The sequence below is a fragment of the Ooceraea biroi genome, chromosome 4 (assembly GCF_003672135.1).
Source record: "Ooceraea biroi isolate clonal line C1 chromosome 4, Obir_v5.4, whole genome shotgun sequence".
NCBI classification, from domain to species: Eukaryota; Metazoa; Arthropoda; class Insecta; order Hymenoptera; family Formicidae; genus Ooceraea; species Ooceraea biroi.
Genome location: NC_039509.1, coordinates 9,371,532 through 9,393,394, shown reverse-complemented (window position 1 = coordinate 9,393,394; position 21,863 = coordinate 9,371,532). Strand labels below are relative to the sequence as shown.

The window sequence follows — 21,863 nt, the reverse complement described above, 5'->3', positions numbered from 1 at the left end:
AGCCATGCACGCGTGAATTACATTTTTTTTAACTTAACATCATTTTCTCACACCTATTTCGTCTATTTTGTTGACATGAATTTTTCCAAACTTCGCATAGAAAACCTTTAATTTTGAATTATTTACTAACTTGATCTTTTCAAGGTTGAAAGAAAAGATAGAATGAAATTTCTGTCTCTCTCCCGTGTAGCATCTTAACTTAATTTATCGCTATCTTTGCGGAAGATGGAAAAAAATTAATGACAGGATAGAAAGATAATGAGAAGAGAATTGTTTTCTGATGTGAGGGTGAGGGATGTTGATTGCATCGAGATATATTAATGCAATTATATTGCAGTACAATTTTAATCGTAATAAAATAGGACGCATCGATCAACGCCCGTGTTAATTTTCCACATCAAATATACATGAAGCTCGTATAGTAGGTAACGTATAGAAAATTTTCTTCTCTGAAACGTTGAAGGATTGCCGGCTCCTTTTCGCGTCAACTCATCTTATGTTGCCTCCATCGAAGCAAACAATTTTTGCGTTAATTCAACTACGCCGTAAGTTGTAATAATCAGCTACTTTAGAGCTGATTCTTGCTTATCCGACGTTCCAATTTACGATTGTTAGTGTAGTCAGTGCAGAATTAATATAAGTGGGCCCCGGGCCCACAGCGACAAAATTTCAGCAAAATGAGTTAAAAACTAATAGGCGATAAACGGTGTAGCGCGGTAGTGAGCGAGCATTGAGCGCGTGACAAACGAGAGTCGAGAGGGAGAGAAGGTAGAGCCGGAAACAGTCACATGCTATCGTCCATGTATCGAGAGTCCAAGCAACGGCGGAGAGATCACCAATAAGAATTACTTCAAAGATATCAATACACATTTATGATGTTTCTATCATTTTGGAATGTAATGCGTGCGGAATAAGTGCGACTATTCCAATTTCACGCTCTACGTGAAATTTGCCAAAATTCCGAGTGAAAGCAACAAATATGCAAAAATGAGGTTTGCCAACGTGGTTTGCCGTAACAATATGAAAACGCGACGCTTTTATAGCGCGTAGGGTCGCAATTGTCGCGTGACCGTGTCGGCACGTCGACACGTCGAAAATTGAACTCCGCAGCGAGATCGTATATCGATTGCAATTTCAATCCCGGTAGTCCGGATATATCCGGCGAAACGACGCGAACGTTCCATATTACGCGAACGCGGGGGGTTAATATAAGCCGCGATAATTTTGTCGATACGCGGAAATTTCCTAGTTTGCGGATGTCGGAGTCTCAGGAATTTCGGTGTCTCGGGGTTTTGGGGCGGTTCGGACAGCCTCATGTTCGGCGCATCTTATCGATGTACGCGAAAGCTGGGTCAGCAAGGCAATTGCATACGTAGCTGGGGCGCGCTATCACGTGCGTGCACCATCCCCTCCCTCCCTCCCCCCTCCACGACTACATCGCGTTAACCGTTCCTTATATCGTAATCTAAAGAGGTGGCTGGCCGTCGCACGATCGCCCCAAGTGAGCTTGCATGTTTTCGTTTTACGGGAATAGGTTGGCATACGCTATACGCTTATACTCGCAGCCTCGTGAATTTCTCCTCCTGAGAAATTCACGCGCGCGACGATGCTTCGGTCGCCGCATGGCGACCGCTTTTACTTCGTACATACCTGTCGCCTTCAATTTTCAAACTCGCCTGGATTAAAACTCTACTCTCCCCGCCCTCCTCTCTCTTTTTTATTACTTACTTGTTACTCCCTTTTTTCCTCGCATGGTTTACTTTGCCTGGGAACTAAATTGTTCCATAAAGATAAAACTGCCCGGAAGTGCACATATGGCGTATGTATGTACATATGACTAAAGGGCAGAGATCGATCGATTTCTGCGTTACGTTTTATTTAAGATACAAGTTGGAAAATGCCGCGAAAATCGACGATACCGACGATTCTTCGTTCTCGCTAAAATGCCACGTCAAGAGAGAACGTAATTACCTCGGTTGTATAAATACTTTTGATGATTTAAATTTAAAAGTGAATTTTTCATATGCATGTTTCTTCTTTTAATTTCACGCATTTCAATATATTCCGAAATTTACACCCTCTTTGAGTTATTATTTGGCTACATTGGTTACAAAATCTAAACACGTACGCATTTTTCACGATGTATGCACCTCTATTATTATATATATATAATATTTTTTGCTACATTATCGATCGCGAGCGTTGTATTCACGATTCGCAGGATTATAGGCACGTAGAATCCGGAAACATCGTATAGAAGGAAGAAATGAATGCAATTACGACTTTTATATCGGAAGTGAAGTGTCATTATGCCTACGGTAGTTTGACGTGCACGTGCACGCTACAGCGATACAACGGTGTGCTTCTTAAGCCTATATAGTTTATGCTTTTTTTTACCGGCTACTAGCGCTATACTGCGCTAATGCAAAAATATCGTATATTTCAAGGTTACTGTTAGTTTCACTCTTTTGTCGCCAAACTCGACACATCCCACTAGTCAATATAAAATATTTAAACTTTGTTAGACCTCCTGATACTGTACTACCTAAGAAAACACTCGTTAAGTGATATTCGCAAGATGCGAAAATTTCCCAGGACGCTAGTTTTATTTAAAAAAAATATATATATATTCAGCCACGGGCGAGGATATTGGTCACGGTTTAAAAAAAAGAACATCAAGAAAACAATAACAAAGAAAGCATCGCATAAATTATGCTCGGTGTTTACGTTCACATCCAGCACGTGTTGCGGGTGTAACCGCGTCGATTATTACGCCGTCGATTACGCCGCGCGTTTTCAGATGCGGCGTTTCAGAAACGTGCCACGGGAAATGAGATTCTTGCGTGAACAATACTCGCCCTCTCGCGCGTTGCGTGTATGTACGTTCACGTTGCGTCACGAAGGAGGCACAGAACCGAATTGGCATGCAATCATTGGCGGCGATTCATGGAATTTGCACTTCGTTATCGTAATGCTCCGCTGATCGTTTCGTGTTTCGCTATTTGCGCGCTTTTTTCCCTTTTTACCACTCGTAATACTCGTATGAATGCATAGTAGTTAAGAAAAAAGTCTATTTCTTTCTCCGCTTTTAGTAATTTCATCTCGATAAGTAATCGATATTTTTTCGATGTTTCATCAGGAGACTTCAAAAGGGGTAAATAACTTAGCCGCAGTATGATAAATCGATTGACCAGCCGTGAGCTCGGTTAGATCGCGGATGAATTTTAATAATCATTCGTCTGGCGAGCGATAAAAACAGATTACAATCGACGCGGTACGTTTAAGAGCAACTTGGCCAAAGGAAAGCTATTTCTTCGTCTTGATAGCCCGTTTTTTCTTTTTCTCCTCAGGTCGATACGGTCCCAACTTCCGGCGCACCATGATTCCCCGCCACCAAGCCTGTATCCTGATCGTGCTACGCTCCACATGAACCTCGTGTTCCTTTTGCCGTTTGAGCGCCGCCTGCTCCGCGAGGTACGTATCGATGAATTGCTGATTACTGCGGTACTGTAAAAAAATGCCGCATTCCGTTTGAGCGTTTTCGATATATGCCTTTCTATTGATTTAGATTTGCAAACTTTGCGCCGCAACGTTTAGGCTATGAACAGTTTTTTTCATTACGTTCGGACTTTCAGCGAACGGGTTTAATCGGGTTGCTCACGCGCGTACTCGTTCGAGGTGTACCTTCGGTACATCTCTCGGGAGCCTATAGGATTCGTGGTTTCTCCTTTTAACGAGAGACACATCTCGACGGACGCGCTCTTGGCGCAAATTATCGATCAGCTGACGAAAATTTGGCGCGCCCTTCAAACACGTCCAAGCCAATGATTGCCGATAGGCTTACGACGAAACGTGACGCAGTAAATTAGGCGGTTCTCCCAGAGAATGCGAGATGAGACCGTGATTGTGCTCGTTGCCCGGATAGGAATTCTCTTTATCCGGCAATTAAGACTAGCGGTGATGACGTCGCGAAATAATGAGCGCCGGAATGTAAATTGAATTACTCCGCTGCATTGCGTTCTCACAGCGCGCCGGAATGAAATGAAAATATTTCCCGTACCGTCGCGCGCGGTTTTCGAATCATTACCTCCGTTGTAAGCTTTTCCAGGTATTTTCGAGCGTCTTCTATCTCATTACGCACTTTGCAGATCTGCTTCTCGTGCATTTCACCCTCGCGATCGTACCGTTGCCGCCACTGCTCGATTCGGTTCTTGATAAACTGTAAATTCAAGGCAAATATTTTTGTTATCTCTGTGAAGGCGCGTCTCTTGAATTCCCCGCGTTGATGAAACTTTCAACAAATTACTCAACGCTCAGTGAGCGAACTCTGAGAGAATTTCTGTTAAGAAACTCGCTAAGAGGGTATATTGTATCGCTGGAATTTCAAAGAATCTACGATATTTTAATAAGTCTCTCTGCCAAACAGCAGAACGTACAGGCTGTTGATCAAACTATTGCGCTTACAGCGCGATCTAAATCGCGAGAAGCTCCTTCAAGTATGATATGTTTAAAGGATAAAAACAAGATATGTGGAAAGAGACACTAGAGTTTACGCTCACCGCCATACGCCGTGTCTGATAACGCGTCAGTGCGCCATTTACGCAATTTTCGTTTCTCTCGCATATGCGATGATCGTTCAAAGTCTCTTGCCGTTCGTCCATCTCCAGCTCGTAACGTAACACGTTCTGTTCCCGACGTGCCTTCTCCCACGCTCGGACGTATCTCATCTCCACGTCCTTAATTAGTTTCAGTCTCTCCGTCTCATCCTAAACATTTCGCCAACAAGTTTCCTTAAATGTAGTTTCATCCGTACGCGTACAACGAATAACGAAATAGCGAAACGGTAAAGCCTTGGTGATTTATCGCCACTGTATGGTGTATCTTATTATAGGAGCATTTTTTAATACGGAGCATCATGCTTATACCCTCATTGAGGTAAGTCTGCCCGTTAAGCGTTCCTCCTCCTTTTCGTTTGATGCTTTTTTATCGACGATTGCTCTTTGAAGCTCCGTCGCAATCGTCCGTATTCTCTCGTTCTCCTCCGTTAAAAGACGCCCTCGCTTTTCCATCGACGTGATCCTCTCAATCTCCTTAATCAATACCCCGATAGTGCCGCGCTCGCTAATTTCCCGCCTCAACTCCTGTATTATATCGCTCACGTATAAACTGCAACGTAAAACATCAATTACTGACGCAATCAAATCGAGCGCTACTCGTTTATATCGGGCTTTCATGTTATTATTATTATACACATTATTATTATTATACATATCGACAGTGATATAAATGTAACCATCGGCGCCATTGGCCTCTTATATTATATCAAACGGGCTGAATGCATCGCAACCTGTCTCGTCGAAGCTTTTCACGCGCGGTTGCTCTCCGCGAATCCATCATCGTAGGGTCTCCGCTAAGTGACTGCGGAATCAACGTTTCTGAGATCCTGCGAACGATACAAAGCCAGACTACTGTCACGAGCTAGCATTTTACGCGCCAGCTACCTACTATCCGCACGACGTACCCAATCTCGAAGAGAGGCCTTTCTTTCATCGTGGCTTCTTGTTTCAGGGTATTTCGATAGACGACTAATGAGTCCGCGCACGCCTCCAACACTTTTAGGACGGCGTTGCGTTCCACCACTGAAAATCCCGCGCAAGAATCTGCGTTTATCGAGTTGTTCATCGTGTCTTTGCGAATCACATCGCCATCGGCCAATTCATCGTTCGCTCGCCGCGATGATTCGATGGAGCTGATTGACTCATTGTCAAGTTTGCATATTCGAGTTTGCATGCACGTCAGTGCAAAGTTAGTTATACTGATTAAGATACATCTTCCAAATTGTTTCGCAACGTGATCGCTTCGCACAATCGGACGTAGCTCATGTGTGTGTGTGTGTGTGTGTGTTTGTCCGTTTTTTTCACATAACAGCTGAGAGTACACATTTGAAATTACTCATTGATACGTTTAACGAACACGTGCAGGTAGATCGTTATGAATAAACAGACATTTTTTCGTCAATTAATATTATACATTGTCAGGGGGCGCATAGTCACCGCAACGATTTCAACACATACCACGGAGAAAAAGAAAAGGAAAAGGAAGACAGACGACTGTACTCCGTGACTCCGGCAACCTTTCGGGCTGTTAAACAGTTTGATCCATCGTCGCACAGGCTGCCGTGGAAACGAACCCGGACACCCTGGAAACAGCATGGACATTAAAGGAAAGGTTGGCGCGAAAAGAAAGGCTTCGCACACCGCAAATGAAAAGGAAGTATTTGTCGCGAAAATCTCTCCTGAGTAATGTTCGAAAATGCAAGTACATTTTCCAACGGGACTCGACGTTTTGCAACTACCAACTTTGGAATTGCGTCAGTCGTTGGGAGTGGCCGTGCACTATTCTGTTAATGTCAAGCGACGAATATCATGAAAAATCTGCGGTTTAATGTGTGCGATTTAATGTGTGCATCCCCATGTGTGTCGCTCTTTGGAATACCACTACTCTTACATATTTCCGAACAAGTTGGAAATAGAATTTCTCCCCATGGAAAAGTTGTAGTTTTTTAAAGTGATAGACATTTAGCGGGTGCGAAGCCAAGTACAGCTTGGCTTACACGAAGCCAAGGAAGTGTACCATGTAGTTTTGCCTTAAGGATACCTCTATCAAATTATCGACTTTAAGTCACAAAATTTTCCACACGTCTCTTTTACTATTCTTTATGACGTTAAGCTATGTTCATCCTTTTTTATTACTTTCCCTCCTTTTGTCTCTCTCTTTCCTTAAATTAACGAGATTTTTGACATATGACTACGAGCGTAATTGATTAATTATTATATAACAAATATATATATATATATAATAAATTTGTGCAAAAATATTACACATGATATTGCAAATAAAGACAGCATAATCTATACAGAATCACTGTATACTTTGTAAGAACGAGAAAATGCAAATACAGATTCGGTAAGCGTTCTTCTACTTGGTCTGTCCGAGGAGAAGAGAGTTTTGCACGATCGGTTCATTATCAATTATTCCGTTCCCACAAGCGAAGTGAACAAAACTAGAAGATTGTTAAATTGATATTGACGTAATTACTATCCGATCGCGTTAAGATCCTGAGCCAGGTACGCGTACACAGAGGTGCGGCTGAGGACGGATGGGAGGAAGAGAAAAAAATCCTGCGGGCGAAAAACTGAAGGCAAAAAGGGCGCGCTGGCACGTAGCAGTTTGATTGGAAAAGTTTCCCACGTCAGAAGGGGACTTTAATTGAATCTGCATTGTCTGGGAAGAGAGTTCTTCGCGCGGCCCCTCGGGCTCGTTCTCTTGTTTAACGTAAAGGACACCGGATCGGAATTCGCGAAAACAAGGCGACAATATCATCCGTTACGCAAATTTTTATTTCGAGCTTTAAGTTAAGATATAACCACCAAACACAAAATGGTATGTCGGTATTCGCGTCTTTCCTCTATACAAACATCCATATTATGCTGTGTGCATGCAAACTTTTAGACTAATGTCCAATTTGAATGATTTGAATCAATCGAATCTGATTAAACTGAATTTCTCTCAATCATTGTCAGTCTGCGTGTCTTTCATAGTACGACGATTGATGCTGATATCTGGTGATAATTCTGACGAGTCAGATGCAAACGGCAGAGCGTGAGAGGAGTCCGTGATCTATTTTTCAGTTCCAGGTCTGTGCTCAAACAATGACAAAGAGTTTACAATTATAAATTGAAAAGAGCGGTCAATTCAAAAGAGCGTTAGATACGTTGCCTCGTTGAACCACTCAACGCCCGTCTCAATTTCGCAAATGTAGTCATCCCTTATTTAAGACGAGGATAAGAACGCGCGTCCTGTTTGGCTCGGTTGGTGCCACAGCCCGAAAAGTGGACCTAACCCGCGCGCGGAAAAACGAACACGCGCAACGACGGCGTCGTCGGTTATCTTCGGCGTCGCGGCGCGCCCGAGGTCGGAGTACAACGCGTGCGTACTCGTGAGGCGGCGTCGCGACGGCGCGCTGACGCCGCGCCCGATGCGTGGCGAGGAGGCGCGAGGGCGGTGTCGATGGTGATAGCGAGAGAGTGCCGTTCTCTCTCGTCTATTCATCGGACGTTCCTCGCCGTCACCGTCGCCGTCGTCGCCGTCGTCGTCGTCGTCGTCGTCGCCGTCGCCGCCGCCGTCGTCGTCGCCGTCGTCGTCGCCGCCGCCGCTGTCGACGTGCGCGTCGTGGCGCTCGGCAGTGTCCTCTTCCGCAAAACTTGCATTCCGTAAGGATCACGGTGTTCTGCACTGGTGCACGCTGCTCCATACGTCTTCTCCTACGAACCTCGAGATCGACGAGACAGAAAGAAAGAGAGAGAGAAAGAGAAAGAGAGAGAGAGAGAGAAGAAGAAAGAGGGGGAGAACACGCGCGCGCGTCTCGTTCACGATAAAGTCGCACCCGCTTTTCACGCGTGCACTTTGCGGCGTCTCGCGACTGCTACATAAAATCGTCTTTGGATCATCGATGGTGGAGCGAGCGACAAGAATATAATCTCGTCGTCAACGTCATCGCCATTGGTGTTGGTGGTGCTAGTGCCGGTGCTGGTGATCTCGTCATCACCGTTGCCCAATTATCGTTGCTCGGCGCATCTTCAATTCGGTAAAGGGTGAGTATCAGGATTCGATTCTTCGGTCTTCCGGTAAACTTCCGGTTTCTCCGCGCGAGAACGCGGCTGGCTGACTAGAAACAATGCGAATAGAAGACACGCGTGTTACGAAGGGTGGTTTTAAAGACTTGCCGCTCGATTCGCGTCCTACCGAGGGTCGTAACGGGTAACCTAGTTGGCAGTTTTCGCGACTCCTCGTGTTTACGTCTCCCCTCTTCTCCCCATCTTTCCTTCTTTCATTTGCAGTCTCGCAGCCTCTCTCTCTCTCTCTCTCTCTCTCTCTCTCTCTCTCTTTTCCCCCTTCAGTTTGCTCTTTCTTTTTCTCGGGGCGGGGGTAAACACGCGTTTCTGCAGAAACGTCGATGGGACGACGCCGACAACCCCATTTGCGGGAAATAACCCCGGTGAGTCGCGTTTCACTCGCGTCGAATTTTTATTTCATTGTCGTCGTTGGAGAGCGTCGAGAATTGTTAACGAGGATTTTGTTACGTGAATCTCGATACCCAACGTTACTTGTAGATACCGTTTTTTCGTGGCAATCGAAACGCGATTAGCATAATAGGTAAAGAATCAACTGGAACGATTCTAACTTGAAGGTAAATGAGGCATTTTCTAACGGCAGTTTATTGCTTCGCAACAATTTCTTAGTGTTATCCAATAGCAATAAACTGACTTGTTACCGTTTACAGTTTTATCATGAGAATATCAAATTATCATTGGACTATGTCTCAGTGGCAATCGGACGTTATCACGCACGTTCGAGTACCAGTCAAAAAGTTGGGAAAATTCCAAAAACAAGATAACACGCATTAAATAATTTATCAATTATAACAAAATAACGTTGAGCAAATTCAATTGGTTAGCCTCGTGTTTGCGCGCGACACCGTGCTAAAGTATTCAGATTAATTCTATATTTCTACTCTAATTCTCGATATCTCAGCGTTGAAAATATATATATATATATATATATATATATATATATATATATTGATGTCGATTTCCTTCCGTTTATGGACCATTATTAATCACTATTAATCCGGATATCGCAATAAATTTCGCGACGCTTCATCTCGTACGTGCGACTGAAAAAGAGTCATTTTGCAATCGATCGTACTGTCATACAGCAAATATTGCTCGCCGCAGTTAATTGTACTGTAGAAACGATGGCTCAATTACCGCGCGACACGTTGGCTGTTTCTCTCTTCTCTGTGTCCCTCCTCTTTTCTCGTCTCTCCTTACACATTTGTAACGATTTGCCAACGAAAATACATGCAATCTCGGTACATTGGCCTCGAGGGGAAAACGATGACATTTACTCGCTTCTTCTTCCCGAGAAGTAAAATTATCGACTGATCTGAATTTCAGACTCGATTAACAGATCAGCATTTTAATCGAATTTCCTTGCGGGATGCAAGTCGTAAGAGCACTTGGCTTTTCTCATTTCGTATATCGCACGAATACTCGTATGCATTTATGCAATCGTTTTTCTTCTCTTTCTTTGCGCGCTTCCAATTAACGTTCTCGCACGCGGAGCCAAGTGCCTTGGTTTACATACGCGGGCTGCAATGGGCATTTCTGGTATTAAACCGTCCGGCCTTTCACGCCCGATACGTCATGAGCGATGAGGAGAATGGCAAACGGATTATGCTTTTTCTCGTACAAGTGCGGCAAGTGTACAGAAAAGGAGACTCGAACTCGTTTTTGCGCTTGCAGCGTTGACGTGTTCCGAAAGTTTGGCGCGTCACGAGTCCGCGAGTCGAAAAAGTTGAAAGGTACGCCCACTGAATGTCCCGATCTTAATCGTTACGGTAAAGTTCCCCGACAGAATTCGGAGAGTTGCATTTCCCATAACTAAGAAACAACTAGTGTAGCATCTATAATGCTATACAGTAGAAAAATGATGTTCTTTGAAATATTAATCAGCCAAAGTTTCATCCGAGATACACGGAGATACTTTCGAAACGTATCGTGATATTCGATAAATACTTGATACCGTCGAATCTAACGTTAGGGACGTAACGCGCAACGTATACGTTGCGACAGACGTCGAAGGAAAATAGTCAAGAGCGTCGCCGTCGTGTAAATTCACGACGATTTAATGGCCGGCTAATTTATCGCATTAAGTCAGCCCGACAACTTAAGAGACGGAAGCAATTTACTCAGTCGCGGGAATTTGGAATTCGCGGCGAATCAATCGCGCGCAGCTGCTATTATTTACCAGCTGGTAAAGCAAACGCGCGGTTAAGGGGTTTATGAGCTGAAAGACGGATTTCATCGCTTTAATCCCCGTAAACTTTTAACGCGAACGCAGCAGGGATCGTGGTTGAATCAACCATAAAACTCCCCCCGCGGTCATGCGCAGCCATAAACCGTCATTTTTTACGGTTCTACATAAATTCAGGTTTTTTTCCAATTTATACGTAACGAGTTATGCGCGCCTGTTTACGCAATGGCAAATATTTTTCCCTCTTTTTTCGGACTCTTTGCTCTTTCATCGCTTGACGAAAACTCTTGCGCGGTTATCATTGTCTTGAACTTTTCCGCGAGCAACATCCGTTGGTTGGTGTTATCGATCAATCAATCGGTGTTAACTGAGTTTCAGTGTTAGCTGGGAAGCAAGTCCAAGAGGAACAGTAGAGTAATAATGGGAACGATCAAGTAGAGTAGGATTTCAGCGACAGTTTGTTTCCTTTCCATTAATCGCGGATCAACAGAGATCGCGGATCATTGAAAGAAAAATGTCGTTCGACACGAGCGCACAAATATTATACGCGAATATCGCTCGTGTTTAACATCGTTCCGCGGAGATTTCATTTGTGCACGCGACGACGTCCGTAGAAAAATCAGCTTCACCCTCGGCTGGCCTCGAAATTGGCAAGAGCGTTTTCAGGAAAGTGCTCAACGCGTACCGCACGAACGGAATGATGAAAACTCTCATTAGCTGCGCTGTGCATTTGTTTTAATGAGGCGAGGCGTATGCGAATCGCTCGATTTAAGATGAAAAAAATCGTTTCTCGGTTTCTCGGAAAAGTGCAAATACTTCCACGTAAACGACCCATTACCGGATATGCGTAAATTGTATCGCCCTTAAAAGAAATTTCTTAAAAGACCAAAGCTCGAACAAAACGATGCTCCTTTAATGTCGCTCGAGGTGTATCGTTAATTGGCTCGCGTGGCTCCACGACCCTCGCTTTGAACAAATTTCTCCCTCCGGCTTTCATTCAAAGTTCACTTTTCTTTTTCTCTTCTTTCTGGCGTGGATAGCGAGGGGCGTACATGTATACGTACAATATTATTTGATGAGCTTGCAAAGAATGTCATGCAATTTCGGCCGCGCACAAAGCGGCTGAGCGAGAAGATATCGTTCAACTTTTACCCCATCCCCGTTCTCCCATGCAGCGTCAGAAGAATTTCATCGGGGGACGCTAAAAGATGTCCACTTAATAAGTCCACGTAATGGGTCGAGACGCATACGACTCGACGTATCATCGTATAGTTTTATATGGTTTGATACCTCTACTCGCGGTGTCGCGAGGATTTCATTTCCCCTCGGTGCCTTTGAATCTTCCGATACGGCGGGCCGTCGTGTGTATTTCACGTTCCTTTTTACCGGTACTAAAGTCGAGTTCGTGCTCGGCAAGCAGACACACCAGCGACCGATAAGAGCATTGAATATGCAGTCGAGCTTTCTCCGATAAAAGCCAATAGCCCGAGCAAGAATTTTCATGTGTTGCTTATCGGCGTAACCTTTGGGAATGGTGATGGCTGTCTGATGAGGAGCAAACTGTCGTTAGAGGCGACGCTCCGTTCTTATCCGATAATAATACTCATCTGGGTTGGGGACTCTTGGATTCGATCGAAAGTCGATCAGCATCCATGAAAGATTCGCGCGGTGGTCTGGATTCACGAGTGAGTTTTCCGTAAAGCAATCGAGCTTCCCTGCTTCCGCACGGGCCAATCTACGAGATTAGAACGGAATTTGCATCGAGCATTTCGTATCGACGGTTGATCATCATTTCGAATGTATTTCGAAAATTTCACTCTGAACCGCGTCGTTGCATTGTTCGCAACCGATGGGTAAACCGCGAATAAAGCAGCGACACAGCAGATTGCGAAACTCTGCCGCGTGATGGTAAACCAACAATCTCAAAGTGTAAGTGTAATTGTATTACATCGGCGGAAATGAAGCCAGCAAGTAAAGCACAATTGTGAAACATCACAACCCAACTCTGCGCGTGATGAAAGTTATGAGGCGAATGATTGACGTTACTCGGGCATTGTTTCATACGATCTTTCGAATTTTTGTCGCGGGAAAAAAGAATTCTCACGTTCAAGAAAATCAGAGAGCCGTTTGAACTGGTATGTGCCATCGACGGAATCAAATTTTGCGGCGACGAGACGATAACGGCGCTTAATAATGCAATAAAGCGATATAAAGGGATGATAAAAGTGGTACTAGTGACGGCGGATCACTCGCTAAACGTAAATTACTAAACATAATTTCTTCATTAATTCCCCATAATACATAATAAAAGTACATAAATGAAAGCAAAAACAGTTCCAAGTTTTCTACCATTACTTCAATTTAGATGCCAATTATGATAATGGACGAATATTCGTTTTTCAAGTGTTACTGTTAGCCAAACGTTATTATCTTCAACATTCAGGTTCGAGTTTATCCTTTCGATTTGAAATCGATTTTAATCATCTCCATGAGAATGTCTATATTGAGCACGCGAAACGTTATATCTTTAATCTTACTTTTAAGAGAAGGAAGAAAAGTTTGAGGATCAAATTGTGAAAATATACAAGAAATTGGAGAAAAATTTGCCTTATTTCATTTCTCCTTTTAATAAATAAAATATATCCGTGGCGTTCAATATACAGATTTATGCAGAACACGAGTGGAAAGCGATGTAAATTATTCATGTAATTCTAGACATGCATTTACTCAGACGAGAAAAACAAAATTGTTTAATATATGCCATACACGTAATTTTCACGAGTAGCTGCATTTTTGCTGCCGACTGTAGAATCCGCGTTTTTCCCCACGTGTGCAATGCGCGTTTGCTCGTTTCGCTGGTGAAAATGATTTTTCTTTTATTTAATTCTACTGTTCCGTCGATTAATGCGGCGACTGTGATTACGTTTACTGATTGAATTTATCTTGAAGTTTTGCAATTTGTATCGAATATACATTTGCCGAATACCGAGTTTTTGCGCTACAAATTGAAATATGTGCTGCAAAATTTAACTTTAACTTTTATATGTATATAATATAATATTGCAGACACAGTTAAACTAGCGAATCACATTTGTATCACGTTATAATACTCTACTAAAAGAATTTACATGTTTTGCACTTTAAAAGATACCTGGAAAAAAAAGAGAAGGAACGTATTTTCAATTTTTAAATATTTATGTAATTTTTAAATAATGATGAAAAAGTACCATATCGATAAGAGTCGATAAAACGCGCGCGCGTGATCTGTATGCGCATTCTTGCCAAACAGGTAACAGCGGTGGTCGCGTTTGTTTACCGTATCACCTCTGGGAGAGGATATTCTATGGATTTCGGTGAAAACTTGATTTAGGTAATTCAGTTCCGGTCGATGCGCAGAGTGAGATTCTTTGAGAGTTCACAGTGGATGTCCCGAGATCTTGAATAGGAGGCGGCCCAGGGCACGAGAGAAGCTTCCGAAGAAAAGCGCCGGTGGACGTTCTCTTGTTCTCTTGTCAGGTCGTCTCATCTACGATTTATCTGCCGCGACCGCTTTAGTGTAATGAGCGCTGAAAAGACGAGGAGAGAAGTTCTACAACGCATCTTGGAAAAATTTATGTTCGCTCTTTCCTGTACAAATTAGTATTGGTATTGATCAATACTCGCAAAGGCTAATAACGCTTATGAAGGGCAGAAATATCAGATATCAGCTGTAAATGAAGTTATGTAAAAGTTTGAAAGTATTAAACCGCCCCTGTTTGTTTATTTTATTATTTTCTGTTTATGATCATTACAAATTGTACAATTCATCAATAATGTGAATTGAACGATATCTTGTTATTTATATCCGGCAATAATCACACAGAAATATACGAGCTCAACTTGATTCACTGCTGCATGTATCCTATTTCGAGAGGAATTTAATATTAATCTCCGTTTCCATTGTCATCCTAATATCCGACACAATGATCGGCACACCGATGTTATTACAGTTGACGATTGTCCAAATGAAACAACGCAAAGACCGGAGGAGGCGACCATAAATTTCTTACAGGATAGCGGTAAAATTTTAATTTCCTATCACCCCCTTTCGTCATTATATGTATAATGACGCTATGGAGCGTGTATCAATGATGAACGCATCACGGGCAAAATTTGAAAGTTATTAACGCGTGACAAGGACAGCCGGCAGTCGATATCTATAATATTTATTGGATCCCAGCTGCGTGGGCGAACCTTCCGTTCAGAGTCTTCGTATAAACCGGTCGGGTCAAAGGAACAGCACGACGCGATCCTTTACGCGCGCTAGCGCGATAGCTTTTCAATATTGGGCCACGACGGTATACGTGACGAGAGATTTTCCGATGGCTTTTGTGTCGCGCGGCACGTGGACGTATCCATAAACTCGTGCGAATTGCTCGATATCGGCCGTTGTGACGGGATGATTTAACGATGCTTTATATAAAGGCGCTTTACATGCACGTATATAAAAAATTTTTCCCACAGAAAGAGAAATCTCCATCGACACATAGAATGGGCCGCAATGGAATGATCGCAATGGTAGGAGGACAAATCATGTTTGGAGTAAGAGACAGACGAATTGAGGACACATTTCGTCTAGTAGAGCCTGATTGGCTGCTGTAATTCCGGTAAAAATTTCTCAACGTAGCGCCTTAATCCATCTACCCTTGAAATATTGCGCGAGGAGGCTCGCTCGTGCTCATAAGCGCGCCGAAATTTCGTCTAATCTGTTCTAATCGTGAATATTACCGAAATAATTGGACATATACTTGTCTATTTATGCCAATTTTTGTTTTTTGATAGTGCAAAGGCAGGAAAACCTCATTAGTCGCTCTCAATTCTTGTAAAAAAAAGTTACTGTAGACCGTCATGATTTACTCGTATGCTGTATCGAGGAGTACGTCGACCAATTTTGCAATATTTGCGCTGTTCGTCACAATTCGTCACAATTTTATCATTAAGCCATAATCTATATATATATATAAGCCAAATACCACTCACTGACTCATCAACGTGCAGCCCGAACCACTGCATCTATCGACTTGAAATTTTAAGGGTATATTCCTACTATTACGTAGGTGCTCACTAAGGGTGGGTTTTCCGAAATTCCACCCCTAACGGGTGAGAAGGGGTAAAATGTATTTTTATTTAATTCTGCATATAATATCGCGGGCGAAGCCCGCGTGACGGGAGATGCTAGTATAATATAATTCTGTAATATAATATACAATATATTATTAAACACAACCACATGCACACACACATACACAAAAGTTTCGCGATGTATCATTTTACTACGTGTGATATGTAATATGTAACGTGGAAAATATATGAAAAATCGAAGCATATATATGTCTGTCTGCTTACAGGGTACCGTCCAACAGAATCTAGACGCAAATCCAAAGGCAGCTGTCTACACGGTAAGTCTGCGACACGTGCTATTTTGTGTGTACTGCTCGAGATTCATAAAATTAATCGTTTAAAAAAATAATAATGGAAACAGTACCTATTACTTCCGGAGGCTAATTCGTTGTTTGTCGCTGAAAGTGCAAAAGCAAAAGTAAAATATTTTAAAAATTTAGAAAATTTGCAATTACATATATAATATTTGAAGCTTGCTTCCAGTTTGTTAGACACTATCAATACGCCATCTCAGATTCCTGCGTGTGATCATTCGAGATCGATTCGACGCATCTTTGGTAACGAGACGCTAATTCGCACGTAAGGATTCCATGACGTACAGCTTCGTAATTGCGAACGTAACTGCAATATGTCACGCTGTAACAAACCGAATTGCGGTGATACAACCGGCACCAATTAATTTATTATAACAATTCCACCTTTCAGTCGATAAACAATGCTGGGACGACGCGACGGATTACGCGTCGCAAACTGTAGCTTGTGTATACAAGTGTGTATACGTGCATATATATATATATATATATATATATATATGTATACATATATGTGAGCAGCATATTTGTGGGCATGTATATTTCTGCCTGTCTGTGCGCGATAATGGGGCGCGTATAATGATTCCGGTGCGCCGTAGTTAATTCGTCATAGACTGAGACGCGAAATTGCGTTAATATCGGCATTCCACCGATCTACTTTTCTGAATTAAATTGCTCTTGTGAAGATTATTTTAATACTTTATAAGTATGTTTTTCGTTCATAGCAAATAGCGTTAACAGTAAAGACTGGCAAAAGGAGATGGAAGTTATTTCAATGAAAAATGTTTGGAAATTTATTTTTATTATTATCATTTTTTTAATACAAGCGATTAAATGTGGAAAGATTCCCGGAAATTAACTTATGAATTATGTAGAGATTTTTCGATCGATTTAGAGTTGAATTTCTCTTAGCGGAGGAGTGTTGAGGAAAGATTTGTCCTCTCATTTTTTGCCCCATTTTCAATCTTTTTGTGTATCTCATAACCGATCTATAAGTCTGCTAGAGCAAAGTTTAATCGAAATTCAAGTCAAATGACGCGTAAGATTTTATTGAAAACTTGGAACAAACGAGAAGAACCCCCTTTCGATCGTTTGCCAAGAAAACTTGGAATTGATCGAAGAGATCCCGCAAAATGCAAAGGATGATTCCCTTGCTAGGGACGTTTGTCTGGAACATGGCATATTTTAACAACACGACTACTTTATACTTGATGTTAACACGTTAAAACACGTTAAAACCGCAAACTTACGATACCGGAAAAAACAGAATAACTTAACGCGGCCAGGAGTAACTTGGCATTTAATGGGTAGTAAAATTAAGTGTTACGCACGTCAGATGGGAATAACGATTAACAATTGCGGACTAATGAGGGTGCCGCTTATCCATCCAAAATAATTAGCAAGCTGTCACCAATCATGATCCTTCGTCGTGGATGTGTTAATCGTCTTTGTGTGTCGCGTGTGTATTGTGTAAAGTTGAACGTTGCAAGGGTCCACGACAAGCTGGTCGAACGATGAAAAGATTAAAGAAACGTCCAGGGTGTGAGACGTACGTTGCTGCAAAAGCAACGACCGGGGCTGACCTGAATCTACTGGCGGGGCGCGATGAAAAGGAAACGACAAACGTTGCGGTCTGCGGCACGGGTACGAGAGTGAAAATAGGCCGCGAGATCGCCCTATATGTACAACTTGTACATACCTAATGTACATAAAATGGAAATGACAAAGCGTAATCTTCATTTTCTATGCAAAAATAATCGCCCTTTAAATGTCATTTCATCCGGATCACTTGGAAAGCTTTGTAATCTCCAGTTTTCTTGCATGTAGGAATCAGGTAGAGGAGGAGTTAAATGGAGTAGGAGGCGGATGTGAAAAGGCTGAGTGTCGGTTACGTCACCGCTGCTGTGCAGCATGTTGTTCGAGGATCCGAAGATGCTGCGGAGATTCCTCAGGCAGGTTGCGGTAAATTAGTTCCGTTCGAATTTCGTGTCGTAATCCCTGGGCACGCGAGCGACCTCGGAAAGAACGACGTTCGCGTATAAGGCTTCCTGCTTCGCACCTCCGGGGATTCTCACATACGTGAGAGCTTAGCTCGCTCGACCCCTGTGTCTCGATTTTTTTCAGCGTTAACATTCAAAGTGCGAGGCTAAGCTAAAACAAAGTACAGGTGAATAAAGGTGGTTCAGATGGATAACGTTCAAAGTGTGCGCATGGTCACCTTTTTTTGCTTGTTTATCGCACTTGCACTTTTCTGATGAACGATAAACTATTATGTGTAATTATTCTTTGACAAATTGTTTTCCGATCTAAGATTATGTTTTATCATTGACGTGACATTTGACGCAACGTTCTCCTGCGAGTTAAGCGAGTTAAAGCAACAGCGGCAATCCAGTGCACCAATCTGTCACGGTTGTGCCGCGTTCCTCCTGTATCCGCGAAATCGAGTCGTCTGAATCTACATTTCGCCGGGAATTTCCATTGGCGAAGCCGCGTAATAGCTTTCGACAGTTGGAATGCCTATGGAGATAATTTGTTTGAGGGGGAGAGGAAAGAGGATGGGCGAGCAGTGGGAAGGAAGGGTAACACGAGGAAGCGTTCGTTTAACTATCAGTTTCTGGACGAATTTTATTGAAACTTTATGGACTATCAAAAGAAGAGCATATTCTCGATTTGACAGGAACGGAATTGGGAATAGAAGCAGAATTCTTCGCGAGAACGATGAATCTCGCGTAATCGTGCGCTTTTCACGAGAATCGACTGTCAAGTCGTTTGTGATAACCGAGACAAATGTGACCAAAGCAATCTTGCACAGCGCGCGAAGAACAGTGCCATATCACGCCAAAATTTTTATATATTGAACACTTTGTACCTTCTTTTCACTTTATTTTTTATCTGTGTTCCTTTACTCCTTGATCGTTCTAGAAGCCATTGTCATTTTTGGCTGTTTGCCTATTATTTGTCTAAGAAAATTATGTATTGTAAGAAAAAAGAGAGCGAGAGAGAGAGAGGCAGATGATAAAGGACGAATGGACAGGAAAAGGGAAGAAAACAGAGTGATAAAGAGTATTTTTCGGCTCGTTGTGCCATTCGTCACGGCTGAAGCGGCGATTGATACGCTGAACGAGTTGTCCCTCGACGACGTAGATTGATGACGCTCAGAGATCTCATGGATCGCAGATACGCTTCATAGCACTCAAACTCTTTCGCTATCGATCTTTTCTCGTATCATTCAAGCTATATCATTATGTTGCATTGCATTTTCAAAACTAAACAGATCGAAGGAAAACCGAGCTCGAAGATAATTAATCGGATTAGTGAACTGAAACTTGAAGAGTGCAACCTCTGGTTTTTTTTGCCATTTTAGTGCGTTACTCTGGAAAATTGTGTTATTTGAGGCAGTAAACGATGTATAATCCGCGCGTGACATTTACACGTCTATATATTTCGATGCAGTTTCGCATGGAATAGATCACGATGACCAAGTTACGTCCTTCATATTTACCTGCATTCTAAAGTTTACGCAGTTTACGTTACCTAGCTAAACATTACCCTCTTTTTCTCTGTGCGCGTCCCCATTCGGCGATTCTTGTTCGAAGATTGAGGAACGTTGTTGAATGATTTAATTTTCTCGCTAACTAACAATACCGAAACTTTGTGAAATTCTTCAGAAACTGCGAGTTTCCAAGATTTTTGCATTCCTCGATAAGCGAAAGAGGAAGAAAGAGATAACTGAGATCTTGACAGGCCGGGCGAGTAGCGAAGTTTCCCTTCCATCTCGCTGCTCCACATTCTCCACGTTGCGTACCCTTTCGCCCTCTTCACATCGCTCGCGAATCATCGGTTTGTTCCTGGCTCCGCGTTGGGCTTTATGAAAATCCCGTTCAAGTTTAGCCGGGCGAAATGGCGTTGCAAAAGTTCCGCGAACGCGGCGGCTGGCAGCATCGCGCGCACTTTACCTATACTCGGCCAGCTTGTTTCCCGCTATTTCCCTTAGAGGCGCGTCAGGGAGGCGGGAGATGGAAAAATCTTTCAGCAGGCGGCGGGAGGGGAGCTCTTTTCACTTTTGCACAAAGTTTCGGAGACCAGAGTACCCACAGCTGCGAAAAGTAACGTTCGATGAATTATGTATACAAATCGCAATTGGCTTTCAGCGAATAAACGTACGCCCACGCGTCTCTGTACAAAGTAGAGTGGGCACGCCTTATTAATTTCAGCCTGAATCCTCTGATCGAGGACCTTGAATCGAGGAACATTTCGTGCAAATTGTGAAATTCCTCTTATCAATATTTATCCTTTTATCAAATTTTATATTGATTTCTCAATATATTTCTTTCGCTGTTACATCAGGTCTTACAGATTGTACTGATTATACTGATAAAGAGACAAGGCTATCAGAAATGAAGCGAATATGAATTTTTTATATCAGTTGCACCTTGAAAATTGTTAAAAATTTTTAAAACGACCTCGTCTAATGAAAAGACTTTTAAGAAATTTTTGCGTGCCTTCAGAGCAATTAATCTCAGTATCGGGAACGTTTATTCATCATAATGGGACCTCGAGAGTCTCAGGAGTTTTTGAGCGAGACAGAAGCACGCTGAAACTTTCGACATCCAGTACAACTCCATCAAGATTAATAAATGAAAGAAACTTTCTTTAGAGTTCTTTACAGTTTCTCATGGGATAATCGAAAGAATATCGTGAAATTATCCTGCTTTTATAATTTCGGTTTCTGCACAAGACTACAACACGCGACTGAAAATATTATGGCTGAAAATTCAAGCGCATCATATTAATCTTGATATTCTCTTGAATAACAATCACCGACGAATATAAATGAAATGTGGAACGATCAACAAGTACAATTTAAGTCGAATATTTTCGAATTCAATTCCATCCGCGACCTATAAATTTCGATCACTAATACGTGCTAATGGATAGTACCTGACGTGAAAGATTCAACAATCGGTTGGCAGTTGAAACGTCACGTAATTCGCGTTCGCAACTTTGCCAATTATAGCCGAGGAATATTTTACCGGTAGTCGTCAGGTAATCGTCTTTGCGATTCTCCTCTGCGAAATTTTCGCTCGCTTCGTCGAGAGTGCACGCAGATCGGGATTATCAGAGAGAAAGAGAACCGATGATAATCGACGGATAACGGGCGGCCCGACCCCCTAATGATCCATGTATCGCTCTAGCTATCTGGCATAACGATCGAAAGTTCATCTCGTTATCGCGCCGCCGGAGCAAACTTGTACGTCTTGATGACTGCCATCTAGTCAGCCATATAGGACAAGATAAAGTGACTTGGGTCGTAGCCGCTAACGGGGCGTGACTCTTTCAGACCAGAACCATAGACTCAAGGCTTTGCGGCGCTCGCGCGCGTTTCCGCCCGAGATTTTATTAGTCTCCCTCGGGACCAACTTATCCCAAGAAAAATGGGCGCACTCTCCCCGTAACGAAGTGCCGCTGAAAATAGAATTGATTTAATCATTAGATTTCTTTCCTGTGGGGTAA

General features: G+C 42.7%; 2 protein-coding genes across 3 annotated transcripts in view; one reads left to right on the top strand and one right to left on the bottom strand.

The window, feature by feature from the left end:
- Positions 1–2,131: 2,131 nt before the first annotated feature.
- On the bottom strand, positions 2,132–7,829 carry LOC105282688 (dynein regulatory complex protein 9). The gene is made up of 6 exons (XM_011344889.3): positions 5,522–7,829; positions 5,348–5,443; positions 4,926–5,166; positions 4,560–4,766; positions 4,088–4,219; positions 2,132–3,507 (listed from the first exon to the last, which is right to left on the bottom strand). Exons 1-6 carry the CDS (start codon positions 5,788–5,790, stop codon positions 3,307–3,309), a joined length of 1,146 nt encoding a protein of 381 aa, XP_011343191.1. The 5' UTR covers positions 5,791–7,829; the 3' UTR covers positions 2,132–3,306.
- A 170-nt stretch (positions 7,830–7,999) lies between these two features.
- Positions 8,000–21,863, top strand: part of LOC105282693 (acetylcholine receptor subunit alpha-like) — a 51,077-nt gene continuing 37,213 nt past the window's right edge. Inside the window, exons 1-2 of one of the 2 annotated variants that reach the window (XM_026969228.1) lie at positions 8,000–8,654; positions 16,266–16,316. The gene's annotated coding sequence lies outside the window, so the exon portion shown is untranslated. The remainder of the gene's footprint in view (positions 8,655–16,265; positions 16,317–21,863) is intronic. The other variant, XM_026969225.1, reaches the window with a different exon arrangement.

Coding starts and splice junctions, on each gene's coding strand:
- LOC105282688 (XM_011344889.3), bottom strand. CDS start 5,790: ATGCAAACTCGAATATGCAAACTTGACAATGAGTCAATCAGCTCCATC. Junction 4,220..4,559: donor ATCAGACACGGCGTATGGCG/GTGAGCGTAAAC, acceptor TTGAATTTACAG/TTTATCAAGAACCGAATCGA. Junction 3,508..4,087: donor TGGAAAAGCTTACAACGGAG/GTAATGATTCGA, acceptor ATTTTTTTACAG/TACCGCAGTAATCAGCAATT.